The sequence below is a fragment of the Cygnus atratus genome, chromosome 3, assembly GCF_013377495.2.
Source record: "Cygnus atratus isolate AKBS03 ecotype Queensland, Australia chromosome 3, CAtr_DNAZoo_HiC_assembly, whole genome shotgun sequence".
In the NCBI taxonomy this organism is placed as follows: Eukaryota; Metazoa; Chordata; class Aves; order Anseriformes; family Anatidae; genus Cygnus; species Cygnus atratus.
In genome coordinates, this window is record NC_066364.1 from 69,197,820 (window position 1) to 69,217,269 (window position 19,450).

The window sequence follows — 19,450 nt, forward strand, 5'->3', positions numbered from 1 at the left end:
ATATAGAATGATATAATTAAAATAAAAGAGCAATATTAATAAAATCTGTATCTTTGTATATTTGCTATTAATATATCTATTATGAATCGCATAAAAGATTTTAGAGCTGCAATGTTAAACCATGATATGTTGCTTATTTACCCTATGCAACTGACTCAGATCAGTAAATGAAAACAGATTAGTAAGACCCATTTTCTCACTCTCATGTAATTGCATAATGTTGCAACATTAGGAATGCAAATCCACAGGGGAACATTAAAAAATATTGCTTTGTAAATTAAAGTCACTGAAAAGTAAATGTCAGCCATGAAAACATTTCCTTTAATGTTACTTTATAAGGTGTTTAATCAGTCTCTCCTCCAACTGAGTCTGAATTATCCTTAACTTCAAGGTCCAATATATTATTAATACAAAATGGGGAGAATCTGAGGGCAGGATGGTTGGCTCGGTTCTTTGGAACATACACAGCAGGTGAAGAGTTACAAAAACACGAGAAAAAAAACACTGTGAAGAGTTAATACAGCAAAAGAGAACAGCTGGAGACTATTAAAAGCACTCATTAGAAGGAAGAAGCAGCAAACTGTTCTAATTGGGTCAGCTGACAGGTGGCTGCGCTTCAGCGTTGCTGTCCCGGCAGCCGCAGTGATTGATGCTACTGTGTGATCCTCTGGCCAGGGGTACAGCTGCAAGGCTGCCCTGCAGCTCAGGACACGCTGCAGGGCCGCAAATGACCACTTCAAGTCATCTCAGCACCGATATATGGCACGGGGAGCAAAATGACTACTGTATGTTTGGGAAGAAGGGAAAACACTGAGGGTGTGTAAAATATTGGTCTCTCAACTAAAGATATGAACCCAGTAACTGAAAATGGTACTTTAAAAAAAAGAAAAAAAGAAGAATAAGAAATCCCTAATACCTGGTATGCATTGCATAGACATAAAAAAATCATTTTAACCTCTGCATGCCTCAGTTTTTAAATCCAAATGATACTAAGTTCACCAGACCCTCCAAAAAGTCTGTGGTTTAATTAACATCTTGCCATTTGTGAGATCCTCAGCAGAAAAATCCCATATAAAAATGTGCCCAAGCTGCAGGCAGGCAACTCTCCCACTCCTTTTTAAACAGAAACACGCAGGAGAATGGCAGAAGGAAGGGAGAGCCACAGGTTCAGCACCATGACCTCTCCTGGTGGCCAATACAATTTGGTAAAACAGCATTTTCCACTCTCAATAGAAATTTGGGGACATAAGTGACAAAATTCCTGAACTTATTTAGTTAATATTTTCGTGTTCATGAAAAACACTGTAGTTATAAAAGCAAATTCCTTAAATTCAGAAATACAAAAAATGTTCTATGGAGTTTAACTGTTCAGCATTTTTTAGAATTTTATTTAAAATTTATGAAATAACCTAAAAATCAACAGGCCGCTTTAAAAATTTAGTAATAAAAGACAATTTTTTTCAGAGGAGATGTCTACGTTATTATAATAAATATGACTTAAAAGTTTCTTAAAATCCTTTGAATTTTACTTTGTTCCTTTGCAGTGATCCTAATGTACTTTTTACAAATTTAACTGAAAAGACAAAAAGACGGAAAGACAGATGCAAATTTACAGAATTATTTGCATTAGTAATCTTTAACATACTTAAAGCTGAATATGTTCAAATATTATTTTTTTAGACGAGAAATTCCTATTTATTTTCCTGAGATGTTGAAAGACTATGCTGAGCCTGGTAGAGATACGCTGCAAACTTAACCACTAATTATAATGAAAATCTGAAACATCCTATATGTAGGTTCTTAATTTACTAATCTCTCTCTCTCTTTACACAAAATCTTTCCTGGCAAATTAGCTGAAAGATATTTAGGTCTTGAGTTAGAAGCCATGCTACTAACAACCCCGGAATTAAAAGAGATCAGAAGCACACAGAGCCAGATTTTCTGCAACTCAATCAACAGGGCACAGCTCACACTGCTTCACACCTTTATTCAGGCTTGGCAGTTCTACATCAAAGTTTTAGAATGCATTAAAGGAAGATGAGAAAGCCATGCATATCTTTTGCTTTTGATGTTTCACACTGCAGTTGTGTGCCAGACAATCATCAATAGGCTTTTTGGAAAGGACAATTTTAATACAAAGCTTTCAAACATTTACGGCAGTCACGCTGTCAGGGGAGCTTCTTACCTTCTGCACTTTCAGGCCCTAAGCTATATCATCTGGTGCCTAGTCTTCTCTTGCTGGGTACAAGCAGTGATCACAGCTGTACTGACAAGGGATTACTTGGTTTATTGAAGTGTATTTATTCTAGTTCAATCTGAAGCACATCCACTACAATGAATTTGAATTCATTATCAGAATTTATCCCATCTTACAGGAACATAGGATAGGGCAACTCTCCCATGAACATGCCTGAGAGTTTACCTGAAGTGTTTGCTACGATTTCAGACCAGCACCCTCTCTGCAGTATTCCACACTGAAGTGTTGTCACTGTTTATTTTGGGATAGCTTGGAAGTGATCTGTTTAGGTGACTGACAGTAACTCACTCCAGCTGAGAAAGTGCCAGGTCAGGGCAAGGAGCTGGCTAATCTGGATGGGAAGTCTCACATTGCAGCAGCTGCCTCCACCGTATCTGGCTTGTGAATAAAGGACTTGTTTCCTATCTTGGCTTTGAATTAAATTTTGGTAAACACAGACATTTGCCGAAACATTTAAAACAATTTATCTGACTCCTGAATGAATAGTTGTTTTCTCTGGAGGGGAGTCAAAGCCTGAAGCTCTATTCAGAGAAGGTTTCAAATGATCAGTGAACAGTAGAAATTTGTCTTTTTTTTTTTTCTCGTCTTTGCAATGTCAGCAGTTAGGATTTTCACAGTTAAAAAAAGAGCACCCAAGAAACAAAAAGACTTCAAGTTTTTTTATCTAGCCCCCTACCCCCCGTTTTTTTTTTCCTTATGGGTCAGATCTAAGGGGAGGGAATGCCTCCATTAAGGATATCACAACCTGATGGCACAGCAGGAGTTCACTGGGTACAGAACTTTACAAAACCTGATTTTAAAATGTTTTCCTTCCCTTATTTAAGAGCCCACTTTAGAGGTGTTGAGCTCCCACACTTTCACATTGAAGTTTCTGAGACAAAATGCATGCTCTCAGCTTTTCAAGAGGGAAGGGCAGTGCTCATAGTCATTGGCCATGATGCCAGGGTGGCCAAAACACTTTCCAAGAGAAGCAAAGCCAGGAACATCAGTGCTAAAAGAAAAAAGCAATTAGCCCTTGAATATCCCAGTTTCAAAGGTTGAACGCCTTTCCTCATGTAAACCTGGCTCTGGTAAAACAGAGGAGTTACTTGGCCTTAGACATTTACAGATTCTCCAGTCCATTTTGTAACTAACTGCTACCAGCACAAGGCTTTTCAGGATCTTCAGCAAAGAGCACAACCTTCTGTAACAACCAGCAGTTTTATACTTTCCTAGCTTTTGATCTGAGGCACAATGAAAGAAGTAAAGTAAAATCTTCTTGTATCCTCCCTGTGCTTTCCAAGTATCTGCTCACAGTCAGGCACACCTCATCCCAAATGATTTAGGTTTAATTCTGTCATCAATATAGAAATTATTTAATATGTTAGTGTTATCATTAAGCATTTGAAATTGAGATCTCTTAACTTCAAGCTTATCATTCAGATAGTTGCAAAAAAGCAATACTTTATGGTGAATTTTCAGTAAAATAAAAAGGCAAATATTAGGGAAAACCTGTGAGAGGTACAAGGACAGCAATCACGACAGCCATCGCTTGTGCGCTAAAGTGCTGCACTGGCTCACACGCACAGAGGTAAAACCAACTGCTTAGTTTCTTCACAGCTAGACCAGGCAATTGATTTAGCAGGCTTCTGAAGCTACTATACCACAAAATCCATTACCTGAGTTTTAAAACGCATGCCAGCAGATTCTTTTGCAGCACCGAGGAAAAGATTAAAATGCAGTCACATAATACATTACTTCGTTGAATAGCAGAAGTCTTAAAAATGCTTAACATTCAGAATGAGTGGCTTTCATTAAAATTAATTTCACTGGCAGGTGGCCTATATGTTACTCTGACAGGACCAACCACCCTCTTTGAGCAGTGTGACTGACAATCAAACTTTGCCAAGGAGAGGTGGAGGTCAGATGCCAAAAAACATTTCCAGGCTTCTAACAATGAGTTGGAGATCAAAGCAAAAAAAAAATATATTTTTGATGAAGGTTATGATCAGAGTCTCAGAATGACAAACAGCCTTTTCAACAAAATGACTAATGTCCTCAACAGATGGCCACTTAATATTTCCTTTGTTTGTAGCCTTTTTAACGATTTGTGTATGTGTACATATGTGTACATGCATATAAATAATTAAATATAACTTCCTAAAGAATACCCCAACACAAATGAAAATAAGAGGTGATTTTTTTTCTCTTAGCTTTTAAACCCATACAAACACAAGAGGAAGTAGATCTGTACGTTTCAGCATATCTGGCTTGTAACATCTCATAGGAGAACATCACGCTGTCCTGTCACAGTTGTGTCACTGAATCCTCTCTGCAGGATCATGTGTGGCTGAAAGCTGAGTCCAACCAAACTGGATCTCCATTATAGAGAAGTTAATATTTAATTCCACCTTTTTGCCTTCTTAGGTAGGTGGTGGTGAGCATGCAAAGAGATCAGTTATCAGGCATTAAGTGAACCAGCACCCCCTACTTCCATGTTCCTCACTCAGCATTTGTACACCTACTGACATGGGATCCTCATCTGTGACAAAGGTTTATGGGCATTATGATAGTTCAGCAGTTGTGCAAAATAAAAACTGATGTTATGAACAGCAGCTTGTCAAGCATTATTACCATCTTCTTAATCCAAAAGAGAATACAAAGTCAAACCTAGAAATGAGATGAGAGCCCTGGTGTGAAGAAACTGCACAACTCACCAGTAAAAATATCAGACTTGGGTGCACTGAATTGCTCCTTTTCCCAATTTTCCTCTAGTGAGGCTTCATAGTTACAGCCACAGCTTCAGCCTAGAAATTTATCTGAATATTCCCAATGATAACTATTGGCAGAATTATTACATCTAACTACTGTACGGTCCAGATCCAGCTCACTGAGAGGACTGAAATTCAATGGCATTTGGGACTTGCTGCCAGCTTATACAGGATCAAACAGGATAACTGAATTCATCAGCAACAGTCTTCACATTAAAGATGGCCAAACTAAGGACCAAGAAAGATGAAGTCATGTCTCCCACTTTTCAAGCACCCAGTTTGAACATCAGCATTATGTATCTACGCAGGGAAATCAATAATCGGAGCCTTTGTTTAAACATACCAGATATCTTTCCTCCTGCCTCATGCTTGGGGTACGGATCATGTGATTCTGTTCTCCTCTCCAGTCTCCAAAGCGTCGAAAAAAATAATTGGATAAAAATCGATTGACAGGATCTCTAATAATATTGATGTACACTGGCTGGTCTCCTCCAAACCTGGTGGGAAGAAAAATGGGTGAATCTTACCAGAAGGTTTCAGATAGGCAAATGTATCTGTCTTTCCCCTGAATGCTTTCAAACTATTCTCTACAGAGTTCACAGCATTTACAAGGCTAGAAGTAAAGCTGAGATGCTTATGACTAGTTACAAAACTCTGTAAAAGCACATGAGATTTCTTTAGGGCTAAAGGTAAATATGATATCACATTAAGCTGTATGTGGACTATGAACATTTTAGCTTAAGACCATTTTTTTCCACTGTGTCAATGGATTACCCTTCTCCATTTTCTCCTCACAATTTTCAGATGAAGAACCTTTGCAGCTGAATCCAAGGATGAACATTTCTTTTTCTAAACACTTGCTTCCCGTCTGGAAAGTCATGTCAGAGCAGGCAGTGCCTGACACTAACTGCCATAGGGCAGCTTTGCATCACCTTCATCTGTACAGTAGGAGTGGGAACGTGCTAAGGATTTTGCAACATTCAAGTGTATTTCAAAAGGCTTCTTTTGGATGAACTGACAGATATGCATGGTATTTCCATCTATTTATTTGCTGTAACTTGCGCAGGTATTCCTCCTCTCATCCCCAAACCTGCCCCACCTGCTGGATTTGAGGTTATTTAGTGGTTATATAGCGCCTTGCACTCGTACTGCATTTCATGGAAGAAAAAAAAAAAAGTCAATATGAAAAATCCTGCTTCAAAAAAAAAAAAAAAAAAAGAAGTATTAATTTCAAGTACACACAAGTCCAAGGAAAAGGAAGGGGTAAAATCATCTGTGACCAGGGTCTGTTCAAAAGCAAAAGACAGCAAAGATACCTGCAGTTTAGAGTACCTGCCTCCTCCTGGTAGTTAAGACAAACACGTTCAGTTTAATATATGGGATACAAAAGGAGAAAGGGAAGGAAAAAGAGAGCTTGAGAAGATAAGGCATGTGATTTTAATGTATTTTCAGAGTGTTAAAATATTGACTGCTTATTTTACAACAACACATATCACTAGCAGAATAGGGCTAATTGCCAACCCAGGGGAAGAAAAGAGGAAAGGTGCTTATATTCTTCCCTGGTCAAAACAGAAGGATGAACATTGATGCTCTGCAACAGACTTATGGACTGCAAATGATGTGAGACAGAGCAAAGTAAAACTTATTTGGATAGAGTTATTCCTAGGATAAATTCAACTTGAAATTTTCCTGATCTAAGAGCATGCATTATGTTTCTCCACAGTGTTTTCCCACTATAGGAGAACAATCTTTAGCTAGGCACTAGCTCATATTTTATTTTGGGGAGGTGAAGGACATAGCCATATTTAAGTATTTAAATGCTGTTCAGATGATTTTCTAAGCCACAGGTTGTATTTCTTTATTTTAAAATGTGAAATATTAGATTAGAAGAGAGAAAACAGAAGACACCATTTAGATGAAAAAAAACCCACAACTCTCAGGTTTTCTTCATTTTTTGAGACAGATAAATAATTGAATATATATACTAAAAGATCAGGGCTCCTCATAAATATTAAAGACACAGCAAAATTGTTTAAAAATATGAATTATAGTAAGAGACGAGAAAAATCCCACAGTTTCAACTTTATTTTTATTCTGCATGATTCCCCGGACCAGTAAACACAGCCTGCAAAGGTTTGTGTATATTTATAACTTATTATTTATGCATATCTATTTATGTATACCAGTAATTAGATAATTATTTATTTATGCATATCAGTAATCTCATTGACCTTAATGTTGCAGGATCACTCTCATAATTTGTAGATGCACAGACAGCAGAAAACTTTGAAACAATCCAATTAAGAAGGCAGATGCTCCTTGCTTCCTGATTAGCACATAGCCCAATTTGGACATATGTCTGTAATGGAAGCATCCTGAATTCTTCTCTGAGATTGTTTTTGCTGCTGTCTTTGCCTTTATGCAGAAATAAAACTTACATAAAAAACAGACATTCCTGCAATTACCATAGAAAATTAAAGACATAAACCTTTGACAATATACATTTAAATAGAAAAAGGTAGGTGAATGCCGTGGTTGGTAGCCATGAAAACTACTTTTGCAAGTGAAATTGCTGGCAAGATTAGGTTGCACCTAAATTACCAAACATATTATTTTCCTGCTGCTTGATGCAGATTGACAGTAATCTAAAGACAGATGCGAGAGGAGAATAGTAAAGAAAAGGGGAAGCAATGAAAACAGCAAGAACAGATGACAGCAGCAGCAAGTTGTCTTAAGACAGAGAGAGAAAGATTACAAGAGTCAGAGAAGCAAAAGAGCAGGGGTATCCAGCCAGGGGTTTGTTGAAGATGCTAAGCCTAAACGCCCCTCAGCAGAGGAAAAAAAGCAAAACCAGGCAGTTATTATTTGTCTAGATACAATATTCAACAAATAATGATTGTCTTTTCTGAAGTAAAAGGAGTGGTCAGATTGCATAACTAACCACCCAAAGCATTAAAGCCTGCTCTTTTTCTGGTAAGGTCGTGTCCCTGAACGCGTGAATTGTAAACTCAGTACCAACAGCTCTGAGAGAAGAGGCTTGTCTGTCCCTAGAGGACAGCTGGGATGGGAAGTCACTCTTTCACAAAGAACTGCAGAGGAACTTCTCATTTTGGAAATGGAGACTGTGGACTCCCAAAACACCACACAGCTCAAATTTCTGACTTCCTGCACACTTTAACCGGCCTGGTATACACCCAGCTGCAGTTGCTCTGTCAGGCAGCAAGCAGGGAATTTTTGGAAAACTTAAATCTGTTCTGGCTCTTATTCAAATCTGCATTTTTTAAGCATGGTTTATAATACTTCAAATTCCAACCATTTGTTTGTACGGACTGTACTGGGACTCTGATGGAAGCTAAGCAGCAGTTGCAGGGCATAAAAAAATCCTAATGGTTAAAAATCAATAACCTTAGGCTGTTTAGATAAAAAAAAAAGGAAAATCAATGCTCCATTTGTTCAAGTACATTCTGCCCATTTTTAGATATCTATCAGTCATCATATTAAATATTACTTAGCTCTCCCAAATACAACTTTTCAACGTAATAACACCCACTTGAAAATGGTCTTGCAAACAATAACAACATACAGTGCTCTCATTATACATCATATCATCTTATGTATATCCAAATATCTGTTGTGAAGGATTCAGAAAGAAACCCAATTATGCTCTTCCAGGCCTGAGCAGAAGGCTTGTATTCTATAAGAGGAATCACATTTGGATCCTGCCTGGTAAATATACTGGATCCTTCTCACGCCCAGCAGCACATTGCCATAATTGGGTTGAGTACAACAGGACACAACCTCTCCAACGGAGAGCTGAAAATGTACATACTGGTCCTCCGCAATGCTCTTTCTGCACTTAGCTTCTGATTTATTTAGCATATACAATTACATCGCATTAATTTTAATTACTCTGTTGTGACAGCTGTATTTTCAGATTCCTCATCAAAATAACTAGCATATTTGCAGGCTTCAATCAATGATACTTAGATTCATTTGTAGCATTTCCCCATCCCTTTTTTTAAAAAAAAAAAAAAAAAAAAAGGAAACAAAAGGCTGAGAAATATGCCAGATGTTGCAACTCTGTCATAGAAAAAACTTCTCTGATGAATTCTGATTTTATTATTTACATGAGCAAAACCTTTGCCCAAAACAGTTAGCAAGCCCCATCTAAGTCAGGAAGAAAAAAGCAGTAAAAGATTTCGAGAAATTCAACCAAAGCAATTTGTTTTGCTGTAAAATGGAGGATATCTCAGCTCCTGTAATTCTTCATTTAAGCTCCTTTTTAAAGGAAGGTTAAATATGAATGCAGTCCTGTCACTTCACTTCAGGAGGCTGCTGCAGTTCTGCTCAGCACAGAACTCTTTGCACAAGCAGAAGCAGGCTTCTTCATCCCTATAGGCAGAGCACGTTCCTAGAGGAAATCAAGATTCCCAACCTTTTCTCTATAAGAACATCGGCTGCCTGTTACTCTTTTAATGTGAAGAATGTCCTCTTAAACAAATGAATTAGTTGCTGTAAGTTAAATATAATGGAAACAAAGAAGAACTGACAGTCAGATTAACATGGATAGGTATATTGCGTCCTCAGAAAGGAAGCCCAATTTCCTTTTGCAGCTTCATACAACCATGCTGAGAGCATAATTGCCCAGGAAGCTTTACAGATTAATTGTTCTTACAGCTCCATTACCTGGTCTGCAGCACAGATTCAAGGAGAGATCATGTAAAAACCCCAACGTACAACTTCCAGCTTTTCAGGACTTAAATAGATGCAGTCATATCAAATTCTGTCTTTCGAAAACGGTATCTTATTTGAAGAATTAGAAATGAAGTCACTGTAATCTCTCTTATTAACAAACACTTCTGGCGAAGCAACCCCATTCTGTACATGAGGCATCAGGCAAGTCTGGGTTGCTCCACTGACTCTCCTCAAGGACGAGCTGCCACCTTTTTTGCAACAAATCCCAGAGGAGCAGGCTGAGGGATTGCCTGTGTGGTGCTGCATTGTACCGCCAGACTCCAAACTCAAGGAGTTTATCTTCTTGCTTTTGTGCCTTTACCCTGTGCTGTGGCCATGCTTTCAAGCTTTTCTTTGGAATTAGGAGGAAAAAAAGAAAAAGTGTGCTGAGATAATTCTTTTAATTTCAAGACTGCATTCTTGGCTGGGCTGGCCTCGAATGGGAGGTGTGATCCGAAGTGCCCAGTGGTTCAAGGTTAACAGTAAAATGGTGAAAACTGGCAACACTGCTCTCAGAAACTACCCCTTCTGGAGCCGTGACATCAATAGTAGAAATTTCAGCTTCTGAGTGACTTGTCTGGGTAATGTCATCATAAAAAAAAATACCGAAGGAATTGCTTAGTAAACTGCCTTAGACTGGCAGATTACACCACTGTAGATCTCCCAAAATATTTTATGCTGTATTTCTGCCAGCCTTTTACATTCATGCATGGCAAACATACTGAAAATTATCTGTATCTATGCCTTTCCTTACACTAAGGATATCAAAGTAGTTTGAAATATAAATTGATAATGAACAGCACCAACACTGATACAACTCCTGCCCATGTCTATGTAGCATCCCCAGCTCAAGTAGAGGGAATACTTGAGAAGGAACTACTATTTGTGGTTTTGTTTATGAACAGCTGGAAGCAAGAGTGAAAACACTAATTATCCACACAACACTAATAGCAGCTAAAGTCAAACTCTGCATGATTTAAAATCACTTAATTCCAGATACTTTGCATTCAAAGCTTTCAAAAGGTCAGGCTCAGGAACTCTCTAGACCTCTAGTTAACATTTTGCTACAATTTGGAGATGTTCCATCAAAAGCAAATGTTGCACATTATATAGAGGAATGGAAAAAATAATTACAAATTATTATGACAAATCCCCATTAATAGTAGCACAGCTGATACAACACTTTAGGAAGTATTAAATCAACCAATGTGGTATGCAGAAAAGATGCATCTTCAAAACTGACCGGGAGCACAGATTTGGCTGAGATGGTTATTTACATAAATCTTATGACCCGACTTCTTAGGAAGGCTATCATGCAGAGGATGTAGGCAAGGGTCAGAAGTTACAACGCACTCGGTATTGCATATGCAGCTTCCTGTCTGCATGCTTTTATCAGGGTTGTTAATGGGGACTCCAGCTGTTTTGTGGAAATGGCTGTCACAGAGCAACTGAAGACAATGCTGAGTGCCATATGGAAATTCAAATACAGTAAACTGGGTGTAATGAAAAGTCACCTCTCATCACACCCTGTAACTTGGTAGTAGTACATGTTGTGTGACAATGCACAGAATATAAAAATCAATGTAACATGATTGAAAACAACAACTGAAAAAATGGCCGCCATGTCCCAAAAGTGAAATTCTAGGCAATCGCCATCGAATAGAAGGATCTGTGGATACTATTATGTTTGAGTATTTGAATCTATACTGTCTAATATCATTATCTGTGGTTCAGGAGAAAAGCAGAAAACCACTGATAACAGTTTCAGATAATGAAGTAGCAAGAGGTGAGAACAATAAATGGAGTGGTTTGATGATACAGAGCCACTTGAGCAAGCCACAGCGCAAGCAAGATGTAAGCACACACGCATTGTTGGACAGAAAAAACAAAAACAAAGTGCCTAGAACCAAGAGCAGAGAACACTCACAGGAAAGGAGCAATTCTGGTAAGGACCTGCATGCCTGCACAAATTATCAGCAGCGTGAGATTTTCTAGCCCAAAATGATCCTGGTTTCCCGTCTTCCACGATGCAAGAGCAGAGAGGAGCAAAGACCTGACACTGCATCGACACGACCACTGACCGAGCTCTGAGTCCTTTTCAAGCAAAGCATGCACAAAGTTCAGAGCAGAGTCACGATGATGAAAAAATACATTGCAATGAGAAAAATGTCAAGAAGGGCAGAGCCTTCACCTTGAAAAGAGAACAAAAAGGAAAATAAAAACACCTGAGAAGGCTGGGAGGTGATTTTATGACAGCATAAGAACTTACACATGAAAGATAGCATAGGAGAAAAATTAGATAAAAGGAGTCTTCACGTAGCAGGCAAATGGATTCTGAGATCCAATAAAAAGGAGTCAATTGGCTTTCTCAGAAACAATTATGAGGAAAAACAACTCAAAATTCAGAATTACAGGACAATTCAATATTAGGAGAATTTACCAAGGATAGCGGATTCTCCATCATAGGTAATTTTGAATCAAGGCTTAAATTTTTGTCCTAAAGGATATGCTGTAGTTCAAAACTAAATAGTCTGTATAATGCGTTGCACAAGGGTAAGAAAGACTACAGAAATGACTTGATTGCCGCAATCCAACTTTTTGCCCCAAGGCAGAATCAGCTATGCAGTGTTCACTACCAACTCCAACATCCATGAGTATATTGCATTTCGTTACTTTGCTGTTGTCTTTGTTCAAGCATTCTCTCAGATTCCTAATCTAGAACACTGCTGATGCAATTTAAGACCACCACTTCTGATATCATTACTTTCAAAGAACAGTATATTTCCTTTATCTTATCACAGTCCCCTCTTTCCCAGTCTTCTCTCTCGTTTCTTTGTCTGCCCTTTCAATCTTTTGTCACAGGTCACTTTGTTCTCTCTGATCTTTTCCTTTACTTGCTTTTGGGCTCTTTCTGATTGAGCATCTTTCTCAAGTTAATGTACTCCAAAATTGGTAATATAATCTACAGTGCAAATATGAGCACAGAAACCAAAACAACAGTAAAAAAGGATAATTTAAGCATTTTGCCTAATCCCACTGGCCTTCAGTCCACAGTAACTAAATTTCAAGTAATGATTTCTATTCATTGAATATTGTATTACCTGCTAAATGAAAGCTGAAAAGTCTACTATGTGAAGAACATGGGAAATCTATGGAAATAAATTTTAAATAAGATAATCTAAAAAACTGTGAAAAAACTCGCTACAGAGCAATGTTTTCAAACAACAACAAAAAAAAACCACAAAACCCCCAAACTCTTAGATCATACAAAGGTCAAACTCCACATTAGATTTGTGCTTAGCCTTCCATCAAGTCACAGTTAAAAAACATCATTACACTGTCACATCATTAAAAAAAATTTAGTATAAAAAAAGAAAAAAAGATGTAGGAGGGATTACAGCACCATGTGGCCATTCATGAAATGTGTACTTTACAAGGCGGACCTCACATGATGGTAGAAAGTGTTTCATGATGTGTTAGCAAAAAATATAGATTATAATGAACACACATAAAGACATAGTGTTAAAGCCGGGCGCATAGGTTTAGCTGACATTTCTCTGCTTTTAAGGGCTTACCCAAAGGTTAATAATTTTTTTTCTTAGCATATTTTTAATGACATTCTCTTTTTTTTAAAGGAGAAAAAATCCACAAAATGAAACTACTTTAGTACATAAACTTAGGCTGCAATCATTGTTTCAAGATGTCATTTCAAGGAGGTATTTCAAAAGCCCAATCCTTCCTACCACTGAACTGTACAAAATGAGTGCAAGCTGACCGATCTACTGCATTTCATGCAGAGTATACTATAGCTTGTATTTGAAGGGGCATGGACATTCAGCATCTTCTTAGGCCAGCTCCACACATTTGCCCTGAACACTTTTCTCAAAAGCTAGCTGAGGACAGTTAAAACACATAATAAGCATGTTCTGCAAAACATCTGCGTTCTGTGTGGTATTACTTGCTCTGGAGAATTTGGAGAAACAAGAATTCTCAAGTTGTTAATAAATGGGAGGGTTATGACAGATATTCCATGGCTCTGTTTTAAGTCAAAGAGAGCAGCATCACAGAATCACCGCTGTTTTACAGACGTCTTAGCAGTCTATAAAACATTTAAAACTTGAATTATATTTCCAAATTGACAGGTCAGAGACACATGCGCAGGTTAAGCCATGGCAAAGCAAGATGACCTGTTTTTTAAAAATGGGAATCATTTTTAAATCGTATCATTGTATCATACAACCCTTACGAACAATCAAAATCTAACATGCAAGGCTTTCAAAAGCCAAGCTTCCAATCAATGCAGAGTGCTCCTGCTTTCTAACATGCAGCTGATTCGCATGACGTGTAGGCAAGTTACTTTTCCAAGAGTTACCTCCTTTTTGTTTCTTGGCTATGGACACATTTTTACAGAGCCCAAGAACGGGGAATGCTGTAATGTAAAAGTGTTGTGTTGAACTGTCATTTTCTGCATCAGAAGGAACACAACTGGCAAAGAATAACAACAACAAAAACTGAATAACATTCAGAAATCAAGCACAGTTTTGCACTTATCCATACTGAATCTCTCTCTGCCTATATCTGCTTCATATAGCACGTGATGTACTGGTACCCATAATTCAGAACTCGGGTCTGAGTTGAAGCAAAGGGTCCAAACTCATCAGCACTACTGCATGTGACTGGGTCTGTCCCTACAACAGGCTGATTTTTATTAGTTAGTATTGGCCTCTGTGTCTGTTTTAAAAAGTAACATAAAAATCAGTAATGCTGATACAGACTGTTTACCACAAAAAAGATTTTTTTTCAAGAAAAACAAGGGCTTTGCACATTAACTTTACTAATGAATAACAGAAAACCAGAAATATTTCTTATGTTGATGCCAGGGACTCAAGGCAAGTACCCTCAGGAGCAGAAGACCTAACAGATTTTTCTCTCCTCCTCCAAACCTGTCCCCCACATCCCTCATGCACCAAGCAGGAAAGACACAGCAGAGCTGGGGCTGGCGTTCAAGCAGGGCAGAGGGTGGTGGCCACTGGCTGTTGCCCAGCAGAAGCCTGGCAGCTCCGTCTTGCTTGGCTTTCCTTTCAACGGAGGCACCTGCAGCAACGTGGTTGTCTCTGGGTTTTCTACTGGCCTTACAAATTGCATTTGAAACTGGCCAACGGGTTCAGAAGTTATTCAGGAATTAGGCGTGGGGGGAAACTGGAAAGAGAGGCGGAACAGCTGTATGAGCCTTACTTTAGAATTCAGAAAATTGTGCTAAAAGGAACGCATTGTCCCCTCCTGTCAAGCACAGGCACACAGACACCAAATGCAGACACACCGCAGGTATTCAGCTGCAGCTGAAGAGAAGAACGGGGCAGCAGCCCAACAGTGCAGAAAGGCCGATTCCTCGCATCCTACTGCTGGGCGTTAATTCATTCTGGCTTCTCAGACAAATAAGATATACTGAAATTTAAGGGCTAATTAAAACGTGAGATTAAATTGAGTTCACGCTTCATCTCTTTGCATCTATTTACCACATCATAAGACATTTTAAAGGAGATCACTCTCTAGTGGCCTATGACTCCTCCTACAGTAAGTAAAGAATTCATTGCTTTGGTGAAACCTGAAAAAGCCTGTTTCTCTCTCTGGGTGGTCTTTTTAATGCTTCTCCCACCTATGACTTTACCCTGACCTAACCAGCCAGCCTTTATGCAAGCAAAAATCACTTACCAGTCACTGACAGAGGCACGCCTTTAGACTTTAACACATTCCTGTGTAATGTTCATTTACCCTGAGACAGGAGGGAGCAGGCAGGCTTCCAGCTCTGCTTGAACCGGGGGCTGTAAGTGCATGTTCCGAAGATATAAAAACACCTACTGTGATTAGGTGTTGGAGGGAAGAAAGCTGCCTTACCACATCCAGACTGGGAGTTGTGCAACTCTCCCGATCCCTGACTCATCCTGAACCAAAGCCTTGGCCTTGCTGCCCCTATCTGCATTCCTGCAAATGTTCTTCTGCTTCTCTGAAATCTGTGACACTTGGAGCACACTCCAATGATCTTGAATGGTTGCCCAAAGACTGTTATAGTTACTTAATTCATCAGAAGATTACTAAGAGTTCAAGCGGGGCTTTTCCACAGACTTGAAGCTTCTTCCCACTTAATTTTTCTCAGGCTAAATAAATAGATGACAAGGGGCATCTATGATAACACACAGTGAATTTGAAATATGAAATAGCTTTTTGTGTTTCTGCAAGTTATTCCAGTTTTTCAAAGCTTCTACAGTCTAACACTATGCTACTTGCATCTACTAATAACACCTGCCATCTCAGCAAATGTAGCAGCAGCATCTAAGTCTGTACCTACTTTGAGCATATACATTCTTATTTGCTTCTGATTAACATTTCAGAAGCTTTGCACAGCAATATTAACGTAGAAAATTCAATTCAGAAAGAGACATGTAAGAGACCTTATGAAAGATGCCACAAAACCCACAGTATTTTTAATAATGGAATTGTTCCCACAGTTCTTTTTAAGTAGACACAGTATTGATACTGAAAAGGAATTGTAATATGACAAAGCTAAATGACAGCTGTCATCCTGATCCTGCCACTTGTCCTTTTCAGGCAGACATCCATGCACAGATGCAAACCTTTGGAATTCTTGAGATCCTTGTAAGTGGTGATGGGTGCTTCTGCCATGTGCATTTTGGGATTAAGCACAGGTTATTACTGACAACTTTTAACCTCCTTGGGTACATGAGATTTTTTTTCCTTTTTTTTTTTCTTCTTCCTTTTTTTATTTTTTATAAAAAGCAACAGCCAGTATGAAACCAAAAAGCATTCATTTACCTCTGCAGATAACAACATTTCAAAGTATGGTTATCAGAAGAAAGCCAGACATGGAGAAGTCAGTTAAAATTACCTGAGCAGGACAATGATCCTTAATGAAAAGCCTCATTCAAGAATCACAAGCAAAGGAGAATTCAATAAACAGCACCATTTTGCCCAAAAGAAATAGTCCCGAAATGGACCGGATGGGGCAGCCACCCATCTGAGGCACGGGGATGTCTCCTAAAGCTGGACAGACACAATGCAGACTGGAAACACAAGCTGGGAAACTCTCTGAATAAAGTTTTTCCTTAACTGGTCTGTGACAAGTGCTACACAGAAATTCCCTCACCAGAAAACAGCAAGAAACTTATTTTTTTTTGTCTTCTGTTCAAAGCTGCAATCAATTAGATTTATGTCAGTAGAACTTCACATAAAGATTTGCTTTAATGTGTTCTGTTCAGATTTAACTTTTTGTCTGCCTCTCTACACTCTTTTGGATTGAGAAAAGATAGCACTGAAATAAAGAAAGACAAGAATGTAGGAAAGTAAATGAAGATTCATGACTGCAGCTGAACCAGCAGACACTCTTAAATTGTTGTTCAAAAGGAGAGGAAAATGTCCCTGGCAAGCATTCAGGTTGGGATGGGATTTTCGAATTTTCAGAACTTTATTCAACAGAACTAACAGTGCCTCTGAAACATGCATGTGCTCAAATTCACCGGTGACCTAAACCTTAGCTCACTTCCACAGGAGATTTTTTCTGGAAAGAAGATGTAAGTGATATAGGCCTTTTTTTTTTTTTTTTTTTTCCCTCTCCAGTTGGAAACAAACTAAAGAGCATAAATAAATGCCACAATGCTTTTCTGAATATTCAGAGAGCTTTAAGTGCTGACAGGTTTATAAGCAGGTGCAGGATGCAAAGGAGGAAAATCCAAACGGTCTGTCATTGCTGTTATTCACACCAGGGACATTAAACAAAAGCAAGTTTATTTTTCCTACTACTGTTTGGGAAGCTGCAAGGCACCAATAACTAACTGGAGGCGAAGCAGACTCCCTTTTTGCAGGCCTCTGCTTATGTTTTATCTGCTTCTCTAGTAGCCAATGCAATGCTCTGAACTGCTTACAGCAATGTCTTCAGATCCTGAAAGCACTCAAAGATGTGCAGCGACCTTGAAGCTTACTGAAAGAGTGGTGAAGATAACATGCCTTTACCTCCCACCTGTCTGCTCGATAAACACAGGTGGAAGGAGAATAAAGCATTCTCTATCCCTTCCTGCAAACAAAAGCCTAGTTTCAAAGGTATAAAACACCAAAGGTGAAGTGAGTTTGTTCACTGGACTGACATCCAGGATGGCTGCCTGGGAAAAAACTTTGTGATCTCCAGTAAAGGTTCTGCTACAATACCTTGAAGAAAGCCTCATCCCTTTCCTTGTGAAGGAGCAATGATTTTCACCAAAGTGGGCTTCTTTTACCTTTAAGCTAAGTTGTCTCCTACCTTCAGCCCCACTCCCCGCTGCGCTGGCTTCTCACCAAGAGGTGCTGTGTAAGGTCTTGAGCTGTCAGTCAAGGAACACCACACTGATACATTGAGACTGTTGGTTTTTTTTTTTTTAGTTTCTGGGGTATTACATAGTTTTTATGTTGAGCTGGTAGAAAGGCTAGGTCAAACAGGAAGAAGCAAATTCCATAGGCAATGGAATTTGCTATCCGCTACAGATGGACCATAACTGAATAGTTCCAAAAAAACCCAACACTCCTCAATCAACAAGAAAAAAAAATAATGCACAGGCAAAACTAGAACACCTTCACAATACTGTACTATTTATAATGCCTATTTAAATCACATTCTTGAAACTTCTGCAAAATTGGTACTTGACACTCTGCTCCCTAACGAAATACAGTCTAAAAATAACATCACAGAATTAAAGAACAAAGAAAAATACCCAACATCCTGCTTCACCATTAGATGGAACACCAACAATGTATTTTGAAACTAAAGACTGAAACTCTCACAAATGTTTAATTTATTGGAAAACACTAGGAAATGCTAAACCAAAAGCAAGCAATGTTGATGCCCCTCAATGGTAGCCCTCTTACAAGACTAATCAGCCTCTTCACTACTAGACAGCTATCAGTTAAACCTAGTTTTCTCTCAAGAAAAGGAAAAATACATTTTCCTGGTTTGCAAGTAACAGCTAAAAAGGAAGCTGCAAATATTTTAACATATTTTACACAGTTCTATATATTTTCACAAATTTGTATTTAAGAAAAGTGTAGCTGGATTTAATCTTATGGAAACACTGCAGAAGGTACATGTTATCTATGTGACAAGGATGTACCGTATTTACAGGAAATGTAATCATAGGAGGAGCAAGAGGTAACCGTGTTCATGTTTTTCTCATGTATCTAATGCTGTGTACCACCTCTGAAAAAATCAGTTTAATCAAGAACTTCCCTTTGACCCTCAGGCAGGCTACTTGTTTGATCCTGCATTTTGGCTGGGAGAAAAGATCATTTACCAAAGATGTGAAGCTCTATTCTAATGAGTTTTATAATTTAAAAATAATGTATTAATAATGGAACTGTCATAGAATCAGAACAGAGAACACGGAAGACCAAAATTCTGTTTTACTCTTCAGGTTTTCATGCAGTGAAAATTGCCCATAGCCTGTAACAGGCAAGTGAACTTTCAAATGCTCGGAATAATGTATTTTCTAAAAAAAAAAAAAAAAAAAAACAACCAAACAAAACCACCAACCCCTCCCAAAATTTAGCATTTCTTACTACATTCTCTACCCATGCCTGAAGCCATACATTCAAAGCACATCCACTAATATTATGGCATAAACAAAACACTGGGAAGCTAGGCAAGCTCTTGCAAAGCACTAGAAAATTC

General features: G+C 38.5%; 1 protein-coding gene across 2 annotated transcripts in view; it reads right to left on the reverse strand.

Moving 5' to 3' along the window:
* UST (uronyl 2-sulfotransferase) overlaps positions 1-19,450 on the reverse strand; it is a 167,406-nt gene that overhangs the window by 58,911 nt on the left and 89,045 nt on the right. For both annotated transcript variants that reach the window (XM_035538687.2, XM_035538688.2), the window contains exon 5: positions 5,351-5,504. In XM_035538687.2, the coding sequence (XP_035394580.1) occupies positions 5,351-5,504 (154 nt within the window). The remainder of the gene's footprint in view (positions 1-5,350; positions 5,505-19,450) is intronic.